Raw genomic sequence first — 21056 nt, 5'->3', positions numbered from 1 at the left:
GCAGTAAGGTCGTCGTGGGGGTTGGAAGGGAGGAGGGAAGCCCCCCTCCCGGGGTGTGGTTGTGGAGCCCCTGCCCGGTCCACGATATATTAACTATTGTTTCATTAAGGGCAGTTTGGAAATTTCACTCTTGTAAAGCGGTTGCCCTAGTTTTTTCTTTATAATTGAGGGAGTACCGCTATTAGGATTTTATCATTTATCATCACTGAGAAGGAGCTGGAGTTACAGCCCGAGAGAGATTAGAGAAAATACCTGTAAGTGTGTGCGATTTCTCTTGTAAACTATTTCATCGTTAAAGTGGATTACTGCAATAGCAACAGACATGATGTAGTCTTACCTTGAGGCAAACCTATATAAATCTTGTTGTGTATTATCGTGTTTGCTTTTCTTTCTTCCGTGATTATTATTATTGCTCTCATTAGTTTGGAATTAGGGCGTCTAATTTATAACAGAACAAAGATGGTGTTTCAAAGGCTATGAGTAGAAAATATTTTGGAAAGAAGGCCCTTCAAGCAAGGGCATTGGTCGAGTGGAGTGAAGCAACAAAAAGCTTCCATATAATAATGTCATTTGAATAAGATCAATATTCAGACAAAGCATCAAATAATAAACTTCCCAAAGAAATAGATTTTTTGAACATAAGCATTGTTGAAATATTGTGAAGTAGTAGAGAACCCCAAGTGGAAATGAAATGTTCAAACAAACTCAATATTTGACTGGAGGCACACAAATACAAGAGGTAGATCTTAAAGGGCTACTTGACCAAGTCAGAAATTCGAGAAGATCCTATGTCCAGAAGAAATGTCACAACAACAATCAAACATGTTCAAATAGAAGCATCCTCCAACGTCACAAGGAAAGATTACAAGTATCGATTTAGCCTGCATAGACCATCATTATATGTAAGTGACCTACCAAATTGATCAAAACCTCAAATAAAATTTTTAAATATTTATTTGATTTTTTCATCAATATTTTGGCAATTTTTTTTACAAAAAAATTTCAAATGCACTTTCGAAACCTAACAACTCTATTTTAAAACGTTAGAGATAGTCTTTATAAATCGATTTTGTCTTTTATTGTAGTATGTAATAATATTCATGTTCATATTGAGGCTTTCAAATTACCTTGGAAGTGGATGATCAAGAACCCATTCTCCCAAACTCTCAAATCAGCTAAGTACACTAATCTTTGAAATCTAAGCCTATATTTAGTGTTTTGCTACTGAATTCGTGTACATTTTTTGAAGTCAATTTGCAACATATCATGTCAAATCAAAATTTATGAATACCTCCTAAATTTAGTTGGTCATTGCATATACTTAGCACAAGAAACTATTTACTTTGAAATCATTGTGTGTGTACATATGCATTACTTTAAAAGTAACTATTTTTTAACAATTTAAAGTTTGAAGCTTGTTTGTGATATTTTTCTGCATTCAAAGTACACTAGAAAGGCTGCTTTCTTTAAATCGGGCATGATATTTCACACAAGAGCATTTTACTATGAAATTTGGGGATTTGAATTGAGCTACATTCATTTATTGGAAGGGCACATAGGAGGGGGCGTATACTCATTTTATGCTTGTATTATGAAATTGGATTATTGAGAGACTTTGTAAAAGTTGAATTGTAAGCAAGTAATCCTTGCAAGCATTTGGTTAAGTCTTGTTAAGGCAAGGCCTTTCTTCATCTCGATTTACTAAGAAAGCCTTTGTGACTGAGGTTGAAATGTTGAAATTCCTAAGGGGATCTAAGTTGGGGACACTAGTTAGCCACTTATAAGTCCTTTTGTTGATATAAGTTGAAGAACTTAGTTGATCATTAAAAAATCCCTTTATGGGTTAGACTAGAGATCTTAATTGGCCCTTAAAAATCTCTTTGGGTCTAGCTGGAGAGCTTGGTTGGCTGTTAAAAAAATCTCTTTGTGGGTCTAGGCTGAAATGCCTAATTTGTTGTTGTAAAAAATCTTCAGTATGGGTTTAGGCTAGAGAACTTGGTATTAAGGGTGAATTTTGTGAATTAGTTGTTGTGGTCAATTAAATGTGTATAAGTCCTTGTATGAGTAACATTGGAATTTGACCCTCATGGCTTCTTGATGTAGAATGTTGTTTGACCTTTCAATTTCAAGGTGCAAACACCTTGGAACTAGATATTGTAACTTGAGTTTAGGTTATGAACTACTATAAAATCTTTATGTATTATTTGAATTTTTTACTACATTTGCATGGGCCCTTTGTTTAAAATACAATATTAGAAAATAGAATTCACCACAAGTGAGAAAAACATCACCCAATCAAAAGAAGTTTAAAACATGGGAAGAAAAATGACAAACATATTCATCCGCCTCCTTCTAAGTTTATACCTCATGGACCTAACAGAACGAAATAGAGAAGGTAGAGGTTTGGTGTTCTTTTGGGGGAAAAATCAAGATGTCAATCTATCTCCTCCTTCTTTTTCGTTGCATGAAACTTCTTGAGAAGTTTGAAATAAAACAACATAGTAAAGGGTAATGGGAAGGCATGAATACATACTTGTGAAGTTAAAGTGAAATGAAATACAAAGGCTGAAGTAGTACGTTTGCTAGAAATAAAAAGCCCTTCCATCTCCTCTCTCTGGTTTGGGATGAGAGAGAAGGAGAATACATACTAGGTGGAGGTTTGATATTGGGTGGGGATTTTAATAGCCATTTACATCTCATTGATCTTGTTCATCCTAAAAGTGAGATGAATTTTTTTTAGAAGAGAAAACCCTTTTGAGAGGGAATTCACATGGATGAAAAGGGCAAAGGACACATTCTCTTACCTTTCCTCTCTTTCCATTTTTAGTGTGTATTAGACGTGATTCCATATGAAGTGCCAAGTGCCAGTTGCTTATTCATTGTTATCACCTAAACAAGTATTTTCTATTTATATCAGCTCTGAGCATCAATGGAGTTGTGAGAGTAGTCATTAAAATTCTAACAAAAAACTGGTCATAGATAACTTGTGTAATTTTTAGAACTTCTAAGTATTTTTTATTGGAATAACTATTGCATGTACACTTGAGTTTTTTTTACTATTTCATGTGTTAAGTTTTGGATATTATGGTGGACATCTTTTTTATGGTTTTTGTTGATGATTTTACTGTAATGAATTTGAAGATCATTTGACATTTTTTTTTTGGTGAAGTGTAAGTTATAAAAGTTTGATTTTAAAATTATATAAAATGGATGTGAGTCTCTTAGGTAAAATGCAAATGATAACAATGGCTTAAATTTGATTTCTCAAGCTAAGATGTATACCACTTAATGAAGATGTACTTAAATAATCAAGATCTTATTAATATATACTAGGGATTTAAACTATTGTGATGAAATTATTGTATGAACTTCATGAAAATTAAGGGTCTATTTGGAACCCCCAGAAAAGAAAAGAAAAAAAAAAGAATTTGACCATTATTATTCCAAAAAATAGTTAGTAAAAGTGCGATAATAATCAAATTCTCTTTTTCACTAATTATTTTTGGGAATAATAATGGTCACATTTTTATTTTATTTTCTTTTCCATGGGGTTTCAAACAGACCCTAAGTGGTTGCTTTGAAATCTTAGAGGTTCAAGATTTATAATTTTTTTTTGCTTATGATCAAATGTCTTCTCATAATGTAGGGTCCTAATTCTAATGGGGGAGATTTGAATTGTGCTACTACTTGGACTTTAGAAAAGCCTAGTCATGGTCGATGTACATATTTTAAAATTTATGTGAGACATTTGAGTTGTAGTTGAGAAATAGAAGTAATGGTAGAAAAGTGATTTATCTAATTCTTCTTTGAGATTATTTATTTTCCTATTTTCTTGCCATGTTTAGAAGGAAAAGAATATTAATGACATTTTCTTTAGCAAATATTGATTATCCATTAGACTTTAAAAAAAAACTGATACTTTAATGAGTCAAAACTGTCATCCTTGAACATGATATATAGGCCTTTTTATATAAGTTAAGAGAAATTCAAAAAATAAAATAAAATAAAATGTGAAGAGCATTTGTTCCAAATGGATACCATTAACTTATTTACTCCAATAAAAATGACATGGCTTCTAAAGCATCAAAGAAATGAAGAGGTGCAAGTGCATCTAAGTTGGGCATTTGGTGTTGTAGTTGGAGCTTTAGTAGCTAATTGTAATTTGATGTGCTCTATCAACTAAATATGTAGTTTGTCTTGAAGTTGGGGCATTTTTGTTTTATAACACTTATTTGATTAATGACATAACTTTGTAAGAAAATAAGAAATCCCATTGAGATTTTTGTAAAGTTTTCATGTACCTTAGTAATTTTGTACATATTTTTATGATTATTTGATATTTTAATAATTTCACTAGTAAGATATTATTCCATCTATTTATTTACTTATTTAATTTAGATAAACAAATGAAATAAACAAAAACTTAATGCCCTCCGAGCTATTAGGACAAAACAACAGGTAAAAATACAAGAAATGGTTAAACATAACATAAATGGAATATTCATTATCCACTTTATTTGTAACTCATTTATGACCCTATTTGGTACAAATCTAGCCTGCTTGAATTCTACATAATAGTACAAATTGATTCTAAGTGTTTGTTTTGATAGAACTTCGGTGGAAGAGTGGGACAAAATGAAAATCTATTAATTATTAAAAAGCTATTTTTTGTCTATTTTTATGACTAACTCTATTATGTTGTTCTCAATTTATGCAAAATAAATTTTTTATGATAAACAATCTTATTTTATACACTGTATATTTTTTTTCTTTCAAAACTCGCATAATTCACGCATATGTGAAGAAATATTCGTGTTTAAACAACATTGATTAAACAAGCGAAGTAACTTGAATATTTGATGTGAACCTAGCTCAGAGTCAACATCGATATTTTAATGATTTCGCTAGTAAGATATTATACCATCTATTTATTTACTTATTTAATTTAGATAAACAAATGAAATAAACAAAAAATTTAATGCCCTCCGAGCTATTAGGACAAAACAACAGGTAAAAATACAAGAAATGGTTAAACATAACATAAATGGAATATTCTTTATCCACTTTATTTGTAACTTATTTATGACCCTATTTGGTACAAATCTAGTCTGCTTGAGTTCTACATAATGGTACAAATTGATTCTAAGTGTTTGTTTCGATAGAACTTCGGTGGAAGAGTGGAACAAAATGAAAATCTATTAATTATTAAAATGCTATTTTTTGTCTATTTTTATGATTAACTCTATTATGTTGTTCTCAATTTATGCAAAATAAGTTTTTTATGATAAACAATCTTATTTTATACACCGTATATTTTTTTTCTTCAAATCTCGCACAATTCACACATATGTGAAGAAATATTTATGTTTAAACAACATCAATTAAACAAGCGAAGTAACTTGAATATTTGATGTGAACCTAGCTCAGAGTCAACACCGATATTTTAATAATTTCGCTAGTAAGATATTATACCATCTGTTTATTTACTTATTTACTTTAGATAAATAAATGAAATAAACAAAAAATTTAATGCCCTCCGAGCTATTAGAACAAAAAAACAGGTAAAAATACAAGAAATGGTTAAACATAACATAAATGGAATATTCATTGTCCACTTTATTTGTAACTCATTTATGACCCTATTTGGTACAAATCTAGTCTGCTTGAATTCTACATAATGGTACAAATTGATTCTAAGTGTTTGTTTCGATAGAACATCGGTGGAAGAGTGGGACAAAATGAAAATCTATTAATTATTAAAATGCTATTTTTTGTCTATTTTTATGACTAACTCTATTATGTTGTTCTCAATTTATGCAAAATAAGTTTTTTATGATAACCAGTCTTATTTTATACACTGTATATTTTTTTTTCTTCAAAACTCGCACAATTCACACATATGTGAAGAAATATTCATGTTTAAACAACATCGATTAAACAAGCGAAGTAACTTGAATATTTGATGTGAACCTAGCTCAGAGTCAACATCGACCGGCTTACACACTCTTTTCTGTCCAAATAGAGGTTTGAATTCAAATTTGACCCATTAGAAAAATAAATCTAAATAAAATTCTACATAGAGGAATCCGACTTGATTTCAACCCTAGTAAAAATGTTGGATTCAACAACACAAATATACAATCTTGATCTTAATGGACATATCTTGAGCTAATTTAAGGCCAAAAGTCAAACCCATGAAGCTTGAGGATGTTTCCGTGTCTATGAGTATGATATTTCAATGAAAAGAAACTACCTTTTGGTAAAAGTTTACATCTAACATGTTTTGCAACTACCTCGTTACATCAACTGGTTAGAACAATCCGAACCGTTGATTCCTCCTGGAAAATTTGAAATGTAGTTGGCATAAGGGGGGGAGGGGCACGGTGAATGATATATCTTTTGGTGGTTCCTAGTTTGCTGATGATCTGCGCCACGGTTTTGAATATACTTGCGGTGGTGGGTGGAGGGAACTGGGAAATGAAATAACCCGAGGTGGGTGCACATGAGGCGCACGTTAGAGTAAATCGTGTTCCTTTTATTTATGTCTGGTGAATGGTCGTCTCTCGTCTTCTTGCCACCGAAGACAGACGGAGAAGAAGAAGAAGAAGAAGAAGAAACGAGGTTTCAGACTTAAATTTGGAGAGAAAAGGATATTATCGGAAATATCTTGAGGTATTTATTGCGATGTTCATAAGCTTTTAAATCTGAAAATGGTCTCTCTGGCATCAGGTAGTACTAATCTCAGTCTCCTTTCGATTTTTTGTGATTCTCCTTTCCTATCGATTCTGTTTCAGATCATTCGAAGAGTCTGAATGGTTGAGGGTGTTGAAGATTAGGAACGCCTATGATAAGGTCTTCTTGATTGACGGCGGAATGTATTTAAAGTTTCTGACAGGGAATTTGATTTGCAGCGACTCCTGAGGCGTTGATTCTGGCTGAGTTGGGGGTTTATTGATTATTTTTTTATCTGCTGGTTCCAAATTTTTGGGTTCAGGTGTGAGGATTATGGTGTTTAAATCAATTGAAGCTTTCTTAGAAACTTGGACGTTTTTTGGTCTTTAATCTTGCAAGGAAGTAGGGTTTTTCTTTTCATCGGATATAGCTCCCTCTTGCGGAACTTTGAGGCTTGAATTTTGGGTTTGGAAGGTTATCTCTGGAGTGAATTACATTTTGTGATACAGACTTTCGCATTGTTACTTGGTATTCCAAGTTTGAGCGACAAGTCCAGCAAAAAGTAGGGGTTTGAAGATTACTGGTTTTAGTTCTCTGAGTTTTACGGGCTTTTAGTTTTGGAATGGAAACTAGGATTTATATAATGGTCGATTAACAATGGTGCGGCTTCTCGGACTAACTCGTGGACTGTCAGACGAGCCGCCTAGGGAAATAACTCGGACTGCGCCTGCCAGTGTGACTGGCGGCAATGGATGGCTCATTCGCTTCTTTGACTCAGCTTTTTTCTGTGAGTGGATTGCCGTGAGCTACCTCTATAAACATGACCACCCTGGCGTTCGTGATTATCTCTGCAACCGAATGTACACTCTCCCTTTGTCTGGTATTGAGAGTTATCTCTTTCAAATATGTTATATGATGGTCCACAAACCTAGCCCCTCCTTGGACAAGTTTGTCATTGACATGTGTTCCAAATCTCTTCAAATAGCGATTAAGGTCCAGTGGTTCTTAATGGCAGAGCTTGAGGACTCGGACGATAATGAGGGTATCAGTAGAATTCAAGAGAAGTGTCAAATTGCGGCTACTCTTATGGGCGAGTGGCCTCCACTCATCATGCCCCAAAATCCCCCGCCAAGTCCTAGTAGTAAGAACCCTATGATCAATAAGATACTCTCATCGAAGCAAAGGTTACTCTCGTTTACCTCCTCCCCACCGACCCAAAGGTCGGTTTCCTTCAGTCCCTCATCTGGCAGTAATATGCTGAACGATGAAAGTTCTAAGCTCACTCCTGAGGAGAATAAGATCTTCAAGAAATTCATGCCAGGGGCTAAAGTCCGTGATGCACTTCTCTTTAGGAGATCCATGGATAAGACTGATGAGGAGTCTGACAAAGATGGGTTCTTCCGAGGGATTCTTAGAGATAGTCGGGATGATGAAGAATCTGACAAGGATGGGTTCTTTCGTAGGTTTCTTAGAGACAGCAAGGACGATGATGAATCTGACAAGGATGGGTTCTTTCGAAGGTTTCTTAAAGACAACAAGGTTGATGATGAGGAGCTGACTGCAAGTTCAGAGGGTTTTTTCAAGAGATTGTTTCGTGACAACAAGAATGATACAGATGACAAGGTAGGTCATCGAGCAGGGGAAGAGGAAGAGAAGGAAGGCTTCTTCCGGCGACTTTTCAAAGAGAAACATGAAGAGAAGAAAGATGTACATGATAGAATGGATGATGATGACAAGGGGAATGGGACTTATGAGGAGGAGGAACCCTCGGATTTTTTATCATTTAGAAGGTTATTTAGGGTGCATCCTGAAGATGCTAAAATTGCCAGCACATATGAAAATGGTGGCTCTGCTGCTGTACTTGAAAGCAGTCCTGGAACGGAAAATTTCTTCCGCAGACTATTCCGTGATCGTGACCGTTCTGTGGAAGATTCACAGTTGCTTGGCTCTAAGAAACAAAAAGAGGTCTGTGTTTATATGTGTGCTTTACATACTAAGCAATTATGTTTTCTGGAATTGCATTATGCCTAGGCATGCCTACATGTGTATTTTGTTGCTTTGTCATCATTCTCATCATCAGGCCTTGTTATGACTATGTCTACTATGTCGGTTTCTGCTACATGAGTATTTTTCCGCTACACTTATCTATAATATGCCAGATCTGTTCATCAAGTCTTTAGTGTGGTCTGAATATTGGTACATGAATTTGCTTGCCTACTTGATTCAGAGCTCATTTAATTTAATGAATGATTTTTGAGAGTGGCTAAGGTTCCTAATTGTTTACATGTCAAACAAGTAGTTTTTGGGTGCTCATTTTAGAGAAATAGAGATTGTCTTTTCCTTGTTTGTAAATACTGAAGCAAGTTAAGATTAGATATTTTGTATGAAGAACTAGTAACTACACAGGAACTGGTACAACAAGTTGTCTTTCCTTGTTTTGATTCTCACTACGGTGGTCTCTATGAATTTGACTCATTAGGAGATAGCAACGTTTTCCTCACTTTATGTTTCTGTATGGACTTGGAAAATTCGATGGCTTTTTAAAAATAAAAGATATAAAACTATGAGGCAAGGTGCCTTTTTGTCCATTTCATATTGATTTTTATTTTTATTGTACTTTTAAGAGATAATATATTAACCAGTAACACCCTTATAATCATCATGTCTTCTCCTTTTCCCTATAGTATTCTTGTTTTTCCTGAATATACGAAATTGAAAGTTTTTTTGCCACCTTCTTTTGACATATTGCACATAAAGCTGCTTTCAACATCATTATGGTCCTTTTTTCTCAGAAAAGGAATTTTGTTCCTTAGAATGGCCTGAATGTTCTCATTCAATTCATTCCTTCCTGTATTATTTAATGCCATTATTTATGACAGAAACGTCCAGGATCACCAAGGCAACAAAGTGACAAGTCAGTCTCAAAGCCTCCATTGCCCCACAGTGTCACATCTCAGATTAGGAAAGGGACATATAATGTTTCATTAGATTTTGTTCATTCTTTATGCGAGACATCATATGGCTTGGTAGATATATTTCCTGTTGAAGATCGCAAAGCTGCCCTTCGTGAGGTATGTCACCACATTTGGAACCTTCAACTGAAATCCTGTTTCACTAAATATTTGCGTAAATGCCATGGGGACCTGCTAACTTTGTGATTTCTAATTCTTCTAGTCTCTTGCGGAGATCAATTCTCATTTGGCCACTGCTCAAGATGGTGGAGGTACTGTCTGTTGATTTGAATTGTTTGATGTTTAAGTACTCTTATGCTGCTCTATCTCACCTTTGTAGTGCGGAAGTTCTGTATATTTGATTTAATACTCTAATTGGGGACTTTGAATTATGTGAAAATTTTATTTTTTTAAAACTATTTTCCTATCCGAAAGGAAATCACTTATTATTTGCATTTCTATGTCCTATTTGTTAGGGTTTGGGACAAACTATAACTGATTAACATCCAATGTCAGTATTGTTGCTAGATACAAAAATGTGTTTTATTGACAAAAAAAGAAAATGTGTATAAATTCAAAAAAGTGAATATCTATTCAATCTTATCACTTAAATGTGAAAGCTATTGAATTCTAATGCTTGCCTCTGTACTTCTAATTTGCTACACTTTAATGTATATATTTGAAGTTGGATCCAAAAGACAGCATATGAGAATCTTCTTTTGAATGCTGACTGTCAAGTGATCCATTATAAGGAAGAGAAGATAAGAGCATTGAGATGATCTGTCGCTTATGCCAAGTACCTGCTGTTTTCTTTTTCTTTACCCAATTGCCCACTGTACTCTTTTTTTTTTTTTACTCAACCACCTAATTACCCGCCTTTCTTTTTTTTCTTATGCATTTCCCAACCTCACTAGGGATGTTATTCATCCTTTCTTCATGTGTGCTGAAAGCTTCTTTCACTGTAATTTTTCTGATTCTATGATATTTGTGATTTTCATGTTGTTGGTTGTCAATAATCCTAACTCTTTTCTGTAATCCTTGTTTAGTATTCCATCAATTTTTCCTCCCAAAATTTTCGTACAATATTATAAAGGTGTGTGCTTGCTTGGTTCTGATATTAATCGATAAATGTTTTGTGAATCACTTATACATCAATGAGTATTATACTCTGCATTTCAATGGAAGTTTTTATTTATTATTTATTTATTTTCCAGTTCTTGCTCTTAGTTTGTGAAGGTTAAACATGTTTTGCTAGTGCAAAATAAAAAGCTTAGTATATTATGAGAGTTTGCTGTTAAAAAGAGTCTTCACCATTGCAAAACAACTTTTAAAAAATGTCTTTGAGATTTTTTCAAGGTCTCCGTGGAGAGTCTTTTGGCCATAAAAGTTGCAGCTTCGGTTGGTAATGCCATTGACAGTTTTAATCCCAGGTTGTGTGAATTTTATCTATCTGGTACCATTGTTGTATTGCTTTGCCGAACAAGTATTTAAATTTACATTGTATTTGTGAAGAAATAAAAACATAAGAGGTACTAGATGAAGATGAGAAGATTGAGAGAAAGGAAATAGATCCCTCTGGCGGTAGACCTCCCTATTTATAACTATTAGAGTGAGTTGTTGTACATTTTGGATTAGTTAGATAATTGGACATGTAACTTTAACTTGATGTTTCTTGTTCATGATCTAACTTACTTTAGCTTCTAACTCAAATGCTATTTTCCATATAACTATTATATTTTCTAACTATAATCCTATTAATTTGTTATGCTAATTACTAAGATATCTTATATCTGCTTGACCAAAAGCAATTTATTGATATCTCTAGTGGTCCATAGGGTTAAAAAAAGCAACTTCTCCCCTGGGAGTTTCTTAACGTAATCTCCTTGCATGTCATTATTAAAAAAGAAGCAGTTTTTAGGGTTCAAAATTTAAATCTGGCTTTATATCTTTTAAATAATAAATGTTTTTTATGCATTTCCTTTTTTAGGAGTGTGTTTTCCCATGGGGAAGGGCATGTTTCGAGTTGCTCACATACCTGTAGATGAAGCTGTTCTTTTGAATTCGAGGGAGAAGGCACCTTACCTTATCTGTGTAGAGGTTCTGAAAGGTGAAATGCCAAGGTATTCAAAAAAATTGGTTCTAGTTGAGTGTATATATGCTGACTTATGGTAATTCTGGATTTTTTGTGGAATCCTTCCTTGCAAGCATTGGTTGGTGGTAGAATCCATCTATTAAACTCAATTGAAGGAATTTTAATTTTCAGAACTTTGCCATTAATATGAGAATTTGTATTTGTCACGAATCTAATCTTCATTTTTAGGTTCAGAAAAATAATCTCTGGTGTTTGTGTTTTCTTCTGTCAGCAGTACAAAAGGGACATCTGAGATTCAAAAGCTGTCTAGAGGAGGAATCCCTTTAGCAAATGGTGATGTACAATTGACAAAGCCTCCTCCATGGGCATATCCTTTGTGGAACTCACATGATGCATACCATAGTGGTACTGACAGGTTGTCTAGATCTGCTTCGCAAGCTATTGACCAAGCAATGGCTCAGCTATGGGAAGCCAAGGTGAAATTTGTCCATGTAAGCCTATCCGTTGGGAATAATAATGACACAATGGAGCAAGGTGGAGAATGGGTTTGCATCAAACTGACAGCAGACCCTGGTGTTAACATGGAGGACATTGAAGATCCACAGCCACCGCGTCGAAAGGATCATCGCCGTGTCCCAAGCACCATTGCTATAGAGGAAGTAAAGGTGCGCCTTTAAGTGGGATATGTGATTATCTCCAAAATATGTATATTTATTTACTTGAGGGGGTTTGACACTTTTAGGATACTAATTAGCAGGAAATTATTAGCATTTTTCATGTCTGAACTGCCTTAGACAACTTACATTGGTTTCATTCCACACACAGAGATGGGTCTTCCCTCCCTTTTTGATTTTCTGTAGTTTTATCTTTTGTCTTCTCTTTTGCATCCCATGTTTGTATTCCCCCTGCTGGGGCCCCCAAAAAAACAAAAAAAAAAGTTCATTACGAGCGTCTATATTCTTCTTGCATCTGTTGGTTAACAACATGCATGTGACTCATGGAGATGAAGTAATAGAATGGGCTGTTCGCCTTTGAATAGCAGAAGATTCTAATCACACCATTATGAGATACGCAAATTTGATGATTCACACTTTGCAAAGGTGGTAGTATCCCAGTGGTCTGTTGTTGCAGGGAACAATTTCATTGCATACAAAATGCTTCAATGCCTGTTGGCATGCCATTTTTGTTTTTTGTGTAACTAGTTCCATTTAGCTTCTGAACATGGATTGAACCTTTGGGTAATAGCCATGTGGTGCTTTTCTAGTGTGAGGTCTTGAGTTCAAGTCTCATCGGGATATGTGGTATAATCTGCATCTATGTTTGATATTAAAAAGAAGGCTCCTGCAGAATATATTTAGTATATTTGCGATGGTAACTCTCACAATTTTCATTTTGCTTTTTCACTCGTTTTTTTGCGGTTTGAGATCATCATATTTTATTTTCTTGTCTTGTTTCCTCTCTCTTCCACCTTGCTCTCTTTGCCCCTTATTCTCTCTATCTCTTTCTCTCACTCTCTCTCTCTCTCTCATTGTAGAGAAAATGCAAAAAATGACATACAAGAAGACAAATTTTGTGCTTAAACATTTTGCACTCATTTATCTTCAGGCTGCTGCAGCTAAAGGAGAGGCTCCGCCTGGGCTGCCATTAAAAGGGGCTGGTCAGGGTTCGTCTGATGCACAGCCAAAGGTTGACACCAATCTCGCAAAATTCATTTTTTAAGCTGTTGAATTGCTGCTAGAACCCCTAGTTATTTGTTTGTGAGTCTAGGCTGACTTTTAATCCTTGATAGGTTGCAAATGGTGGTCTTCCTAAGGCTACTGATGCTTTATGTGGAGAACTTTGGGAGGTTAAGAGAGAGAGGATTTGCAAGGCTTCTCTTTATGGCAAATCACCTGGGTGGGACCTGCGTTCTGTAAGTAATTCTCTTCTCTGGTCGATGTCTCCAAGGAGATTTGGCCTCTCTCGCACCAGCCAGTCATTATGCTGGATTCTCCCTCTATCCACAGGGGCCTTTCAGTTTCACTCATGGGGCCTCAAGACTTTGTCTTGATATCAGTACACTACCTTATGTCATTCTTAAATCAATTATAATCTTCCATTTAAAAAATCAACAAAATTAGGTTCCATAATTGATCCAAATTGTGTCTTAAATCAAGGTTCAGTAGCTTGGTGTTATGGTCCTGGGTTAAGTACCTATGTCTTCCGCTCCTGACAGGCCGGTCTTTTGGGTAGTATTGGCTAGGTGCTTAACACTTGGTTGGCTTACAAACTGCTACTGCTAAAAACACTTCACTGGTATCTAGCCATGGCTAGAAATGCCAGAATCTGGCATTACGTAACCAGTGAGTTTTTGTGATCATGTAATTGAGTTCTGATAATAACTTTCAAACTTGTGTGAGGTCTCCTGCTTTTTCCATTGGACACAAATTGTCAGAATTTTTCATTTGTAAATATTTGTAACTCACTTTTTTTTTTTTTGCAGATTATTGTCAAGAGTGGAGATGATTGCAGGCAAGAGCATCTTGCAGTGCAGCTTGTTTCTCATTTTTATGGTATGTCTGCTATTATACTTGTAATTGAGTATTTGAATTCTTACTGGTTTTCCTGTTCTTTGTATTCCTTGTTTCAAAAGAGTTTGAGATTTTCTTTGGGTTTTTCAATTTATTAGTTAGTCTCATTGGACATTAATATGCCTTTGAGTTAGGGGTAAATTGATGGAGTCTGGACCTTTGCTGTGGATAGAGGCCAATGATCTTGTTTGCAAAAAAGCAATTCATTGGCTCATCCATGAGTCAAGGAGGATTTCATGTTGACTCATTGTTTTGAGTCCATCAGTTTTCTGCTGGCACCAACAGTTTTCAATTCCCTTTTGTCTACATCCTAGTCTCTTTGATTCTGTCTTTCTTGGATCCTATACCTTTGTTGCCTTGTTATATGGTTATCTGCCAAAGATTAATGAGGAAGTGGTTTCTTGAGGTTAAGGTTTTGAAGATACGATTTTTTTTCTAACTCATTCGTGTAGAAGGTGGCTAGATGTCTTTGGATACTGGCTTTTAGGTTTGAGGAGTCATGTGAACCGCTACAGTCCTAAATGCATGAAGAAATGCTGATGGAATCCTGACGGCATTGAGGAGTCATGCGAACTGTTATAGTCCTAAATGCATTAAGAAATGCTGATGGGATCCTGAAGGCATTCTCAAGACAAACTTTTAACTTTTGTTTTCTTTTAAATGGTGACTTTTTTTAATTAATGAGAGAAGCAGAAAAGAACCAGGGGAAAGCCCCAAGGAAAGGCCAAAAATAAAAGGGGGAAAAAATTGCCGACAACAAGGATTATTGGGCGGCATTCTTTCACCCTGCAATTTTTTTTTTTTTTTTTTTTTGAAAGTGTTAAATGTTTTTAGTAAACTTGAAGGTTTATAATACAATATGTTGCAAGGAACTTATCATTTTACAAGGGAAATGAGAACTGAATTACAAGTGCTGGGCTAGAAGAGCCCTCCTAGGCTAACAAATCACTGATGGAGTTTGCAGTCCTTAACTTGTGCTGCAACGAAACCAGACAAGGTGTGCAAATATCCAAGATTTCTTCGTAGATGTATATGAATTTCCATGAGGCTTTGAGCTACCTTTCGTCTAACTTGTCACTATTGAGGAATCACCTTCAACTATTAACAGATCTGAAAAATTCTCAAAGTATAGCTTGCATCCTTGTTTTATCACATTGATTTCAGCTTCTGCTGAGTTCCATCCTATAGGGCCAGAGAATACCAACTTTACAATCCCTTATGACTTCCCTAATGCCAGCTTGCTCTGGGTTGCCAAAGGAACTGCTATCAAAATCCAATTTGCGCTAACCACTTGAAGGAGGGAGCCAGGAACGAGAGCTGGAGGTTTATACTTTGTGATTATGGCAAGTTGTCTCCAATGTTTTTTTATTAAGGAGATAGGAATTGAAGGGGGGCCCTCGTACGTTTTATACCAAACTAACATTGTTTGAAAAAGCTTCTCAATTATACTTTTCATGGAAGATGCCGTTCTATTGAAGGTTTGATTCTTCCTTTCTTTCCATACATCCATGGGACTGCTGCCACCATGGCTGTCCAAAGGATTATTCCAGTGTGAGGACAGCTTTGAGAAAAGCTCTGATCTGTGAGATCATTGAATGATGTGGGAGGCTGCAATTTAATCGAAATTTGTTTAGAAGGGGGCCCCATACTTGGAAGCTGAACAGGCAGTGTTTCATCAAATGATTCAGTCTCCTCTTCAGAATTGCAGAGCTTGCACAATGAGTTTATGACCGGTTAGCCTCATTTTTGGAGCTCATCACAGGTAAGAATCTTTTTGTGTGGCTGACCAGGTAAAACGTTGCACTTTAGAGGGGGCAATCAACTTTCACGGGAGAGCAATCTTTCTGGCCACTTCATGAGGAGAACAACCCAATCTGTGTTTATATAAAGAGGCAATGGAAAGTCCCCAATGGTCTCCAAAGAGCAGAATTTCATCTTGGCCACTGTTGTTAAGATAGACTGTCTCTAGCTTTGCTAGTAAGTCTGTGATGCTGTCAATTTCCTCACCTCTTAAACCTCTTCGAAATTGGAGATTCCAATCATTTCTTCTTTGACCTCCTGCTCTACTCTCTTTGACTGAGATTTGTTGTTCACCAAGAGGTTGAACAATCTTGGGTATTTCACTTTTAGTGGGGAATTTCCTAGCCATAAATCTGACCAAAAGGCTGTTAAGTTTCCATCTGCAATGTGGAGTCTTATGTGTGGCTGAAATTTTTATTGGCATTTCATTACAGATTTCCAGTTGCTAGAAGTTTCTTGTACGCTGGTGGTACTGCAGGGGACCAGCAATTTTGGCTGAATCTATAATGATTCTTTTGAAGTTGCAAACCTTCATAGCCATTTGGTGAGGAAGGCCTCATTCATCAGTTTTAACCTTTTTATAGAGGGGCCTCTATTTTTCTTGCTTTTGCATGCCTAATCCCATCTTACTAGTGGATAATGAAAAGTATCAGATGGCCCCCATCATATAGATTTTCTTTGCATTGCTTCCATTTTGTGTATGATGCTTGAGGGGCATGGATCAGTGAGAGGAAATAATTTGTTTTTTTTGAAAAAGATGTATATATATAAACAAAAAAATACAGAAATTACAAAGAGGGGAGCATCTCCCTAACAACTAGGGATTGTGGGTAGCTCTGTTTTTAGCAAGTGCATCGGCTGCCGAATTTGCAGATCTCGGAATGTGAGACCAAATACAAGATAATAATGAGCAAATTTCAATAATCTCCCAAAAAATGTCCCAATGACGCCACAGGGGAGGGGATGTACGCTCGCACCATCCAATGACCACCTTCGAGTCCTCTTCAATATGGAGGGGACCTGTGCACTTATCTCGGAAAACACGGAGACCATTGAGGAGACCGTGAAGCTTCGTCGACGTAGAGTCTGTGATTCCTAAAGGGCCGGCATATGAGTAAAGTTGTTTACCTAGGTGGTCCGAGATAACCCCGCCGAATCCTGAGAGTTCGGGATTACCCAAAGAAGAACCATCAAAGTTCAACTTAAGGTAACCAGGATCAGGAGGGGTCCATTCTTGCATAGTCCGGACTTTTGTCCTCAAGTACATTCTAGCCAAATTAAACCAGTTCTCACTGATAGGAGTCCCCACAAATGAGGAGAAGGACTTCTTCGTCAGGAGCCAAGAAGAAATATGCCCTACCACTCGATCCGCCACCCGATCTGTTGATTCGATTTTACCTTCAAACCTTCTACGGTTGCACTCATTCCATAGACCCCACGGTATGAAGCTAGCACAGGCCGAGAGCATCAACTTTCTGAGACCAGGAAGGGACATACGAAGTAGCAATTTACTGAATGAGAGCAAATCGGCCGCCATATAGAATCCCCATCATGCTGAGAATGGATATCCACACCTTCCATGAGAAGATGTATTGAAACAAAATGTGACTAGTGGACTCAGCTTCTATATTGTAGAGAGGACATAAGGGGTCTACTGCGGGATGACCTCTTCTTCTAAGCACGTCTGCCGAGAGAATCTTGCCGTGACAAGCACTCCACATAAAGAATTTAATCTTAGGAGGAGCACATAGACGCCAAACAAAAAAGATCTCATGATCCTGATGAGAAGCATTCCAACTATTGATGAAATTGAATGCAGATGATACTGAGAAGATGCCTTTTTTCTCTGGCCACCAAACGAGCTTATCTGCCATTAAAGGACGAATTTTTACCGCAGTTACTGAATCCATCAGTCGACTGGCCTCTAACTCCTCGGTGTCCAAAAGTCCTCTTCTAGGATGAAGGTTCAAACCACCCCCCTCGAAAGCATCGGCTACTGATATATTCCTATGGGTGGATAGGAGAAACAAACTTCTAAAGGCATTCTGTAGCGGCTCCTGCCCCATCCATATATCGTCCCAAAATTTGAGGGACCTACCGTTTCCAACATAGAATCTGCAAGCAGCTGAAATTTTGGAAGAAGTAGGTATAGTGCTCTTCAAATTGAAGATAAACCTCTCCAATTTCCCCCTAACATCCACCAATGAGTAATACCTCCAAGCTTGGCGATAACCATTTCCTTCCAAAGATTTGAGGTATGTGTATTGATTTTCCATAGCTATTTAAGGAGCAGAGCTTGGTTCATATCTTTGGATTTCCAAATCCCTAGGCCACCCAAATTTTTTGGCAAACAGACTTCATTCCATTTGATCAGGTGATATTTAAAAGTATCACTCGATCTTCTCCATAAGAATCTTCTTTTGAGTTTATCCATTGTCTTACATATGGATGCAGGACAAGGCATAAAAGATAGAGAATAATTTGGAATACCTGCAATTCAAGATTTGATAAGGGTGAGCCTCCTCGCCTTACTAAGTAACCGCCCTTTCCAAGTTGCCAACCTGGATTCAATCCTCTCAACCACTAGATTCCAAAGACTTTTACAGATGCGGCCGTTGAATAATGGCAGGCCAAGATATGTGGACAGTAATTTGCTTGTTGTACAACCAAATATACTAGCTATCTCTGCAAGAAGCTCAGGTCTAACATTAAACCCCATTAGAGAGGTCTTTCCCCAATTGACTTTTTGGCCTGATGCTACCTCGAAAAGTCCCAAAATTGCTTTGATCTTTCTGGCTCCCTCAGTGTTACCGATCCCAAATATGATAATATCGTCTGCATACTGGAGGATAGGGCATTAAATGCTTCTTGAGGGCTGATGGGAGGAAGCCATCCGAGGCTGACTGCAGAGTAAAACATAGAGGAGAGAAATTCACCGATCTTGTTGAAAAGAAGAGGGGAGAGCGGATCACCTTGTCTTATACCTCTGGACCCTTTGAAAAATCCACAGACTGTGCCATTTAAAAGGAGAGAATATGAGGCCGATCCCACGCAACTCTTGATCCAAAATCTCCATCTATCTCCAAAACCCATGTTTCCCATGATCTCGTCAAGGAGGATCCAATTAACTCTATCAAATGCCTTTTCTAAGTCAAGTTTCAGCACAATTCAGGGCTCATCATTACGCTGGAAATGGTCGATAAGCTCATGTGCAGCCATAGTGGAGTTTAAAATCTCTCTTCCTTTAAGGAAAGCACCTTGCCCTTTGTGTATGACAGTTGGAAGAAAAAATTTTAGACGATGAGCCAAAATTCTAGCAATGATTTTGTAGGCGCTTGTGACGAGACTGATTGGTCGGAAATCCTTCGGCTTCTCAACACTAACCTTCTTCGGGACCAAGGCAATGAAAGACGCACCGAGACTGCGGAAGGTGATCCCATTTCTGAAAAATCCATGAATCATTTCTGAGGTGTCCTCCTTGAGCCGGGGCTAGAATCTTTTAAGAAAATCACCATTGAAGCCATCAAGGCCCAACGCTCTATCACTTTCCATGCCTAGAACAGCGCACTCGATTTCCCCGACCGAGAAAGGAAGCTCTAATAAAGAAGCAGCAATTGGAGATAATTGAGAGAATCTGATGTGCTGCAATTTTGGCCTATTAAAGGATTCTTCCGATTATAGGTTTGTAAAATACTTCAGCAACACATTAATGATCGCGGTCCAACACGACGTTACCTCATTATTAATACATAATGAGGTAATTCGATTGGACCTATGCTTTGCCGAAGCCACGACATGAAAGAATTTTGTATTGGCATCTACTTCCTTCAACTATTTAAATCTAGCACGTTGTTTCCATCGGATTTTCTCTTGATGAAGGATATAATTGAGGTTAGAGTTGAGAGAGACTCGGGAGGAATATTCCTCCGAAATCAAGTACCTTTGTTCCTTGGCAAGGTCCAAATCCGCAATCTGAGCAAGAAGAGTGGAAATTATTTGTTAGACATGCCAAAGTAGATTTTGTCAAGGTCACCCTTCCTGTTAAGGATAAACTTTTGCCTTTCCATGAGGTCAGCCTTCTTTCTATTCTTTCTATTACTGTGTTGCAGAGCCTCTCATTTGGTCTTCCATGGAAGCAAGGATGGCCACGGTAGCTGGAAGGAAAGGACATCTTGCATTCTAGCATAGAAGCAAAGCTTTCCACTTAACTTTCATCAAAATTAATTCCAAACACACCAGATTTAATCCAGTTCACCTTCTGACTTGATGCTACTCCATGTAAAGATGGTAGTATCTTTTTATTCAGCCCCTTGCACCCTTGCAAAATACTACTGTATCATCAGCAAATTGGGGGCAATGGAACATAGACTTGAATCTGAAAACCCGAACCCCAAAATTCATTCTTGCTGGAAAAAAAAGGAGCTTAGAGCTTCTCTTACTATGTTGAATAAGAGGGGGGAGAGGGGGTCTTCTTGCTTAATGACCTTTCATTGTAGCGTTAATGAGTAGTGAAAAAGATGAAGATGAAATGCAAGCCTGAATCCAGCCCCTCCACCTCCATGAATTCCAAAAACATCCAATTGACTCAATTGAAGGCCTTCACCATATCTAGCTTAAGGATGATACCTTCTTTTTTTCTTTTTTTCTTTTTTGTATGTATCCAGCATTTCATGTGCAATAAATGCCTACTCTAGAATTTTTCTTCCTTACAAAAAAGGCACTTTGAGATTCACTGATTACTTAGGGTCAAGATTTCTTCAGCCTTCTGGAGAGTACTTTTGCCATTAATTTATAAGGACTTGGGACCGGCTATATTGCTGATATAGCAAACTTAATTGTTGATATCCTCTAGATGAACCTAACGTAGGACTTAGTCATAAGCCTATATTTTCAAACAAAGTTACTTAGTCTTGGAGCTATTTTTTTCTTGAAAATGATGGGGAATAGGCACTCACTGAGAAATGGATACAT

General features: G+C 36.8%; 1 protein-coding gene across 6 annotated transcripts in view; it reads left to right on the top strand.

Annotated features, from left to right (window-relative positions):
• The first annotated feature begins 6584 nt into the window (after positions 1–6584).
• The window catches only part of LOC137949965 (phosphatidylinositol 4-kinase beta 1-like), a 31540-nt gene continuing 17068 nt past the window's right edge, over positions 6585–21056 (top strand). For 5 of the 6 annotated variants that reach the window (XR_011111912.1, XM_068796254.1, XM_068796253.1 and 2 more), the window contains exons 1-9: positions 6585–6672; positions 6795–8637; positions 9552–9743; positions 9847–9895; positions 11611–11743; positions 11987–12380; positions 13321–13401; positions 13505–13627; positions 14198–14267. Coding sequence is in view for 5 of the 6 variants with exons in the window: in XM_068796254.1 (XP_068652355.1) it covers positions 7330–8637; positions 9552–9743; positions 9847–9895; positions 11611–11743; positions 11987–12380; positions 13321–13401; positions 13505–13627; positions 14198–14267 (2350 nt within the window). In the remaining variant the exon portion in view is untranslated. The remainder of the gene's footprint in view (positions 6673–6794; positions 8638–9551; positions 9744–9846; positions 9896–11610; positions 11744–11986; positions 12381–13320; positions 13402–13504; positions 13628–14197; positions 14268–21056) is intronic. The other variant, XM_068796252.1, reaches the window with a different exon arrangement.

Source organism: Aristolochia californica, unplaced genomic scaffold (assembly GCF_029961685.1).
Source record: "Aristolochia californica isolate CCGP_79_NKW_82.1479 unplaced genomic scaffold, dmAriCali1.0.hap1 SCAF_14, whole genome shotgun sequence".
In the NCBI taxonomy this organism is placed as follows: domain Eukaryota; kingdom Viridiplantae; phylum Streptophyta; class Magnoliopsida; order Piperales; family Aristolochiaceae; genus Aristolochia; species Aristolochia californica.
This window is presented reverse-complemented; position numbering and strand designations above follow the sequence as displayed.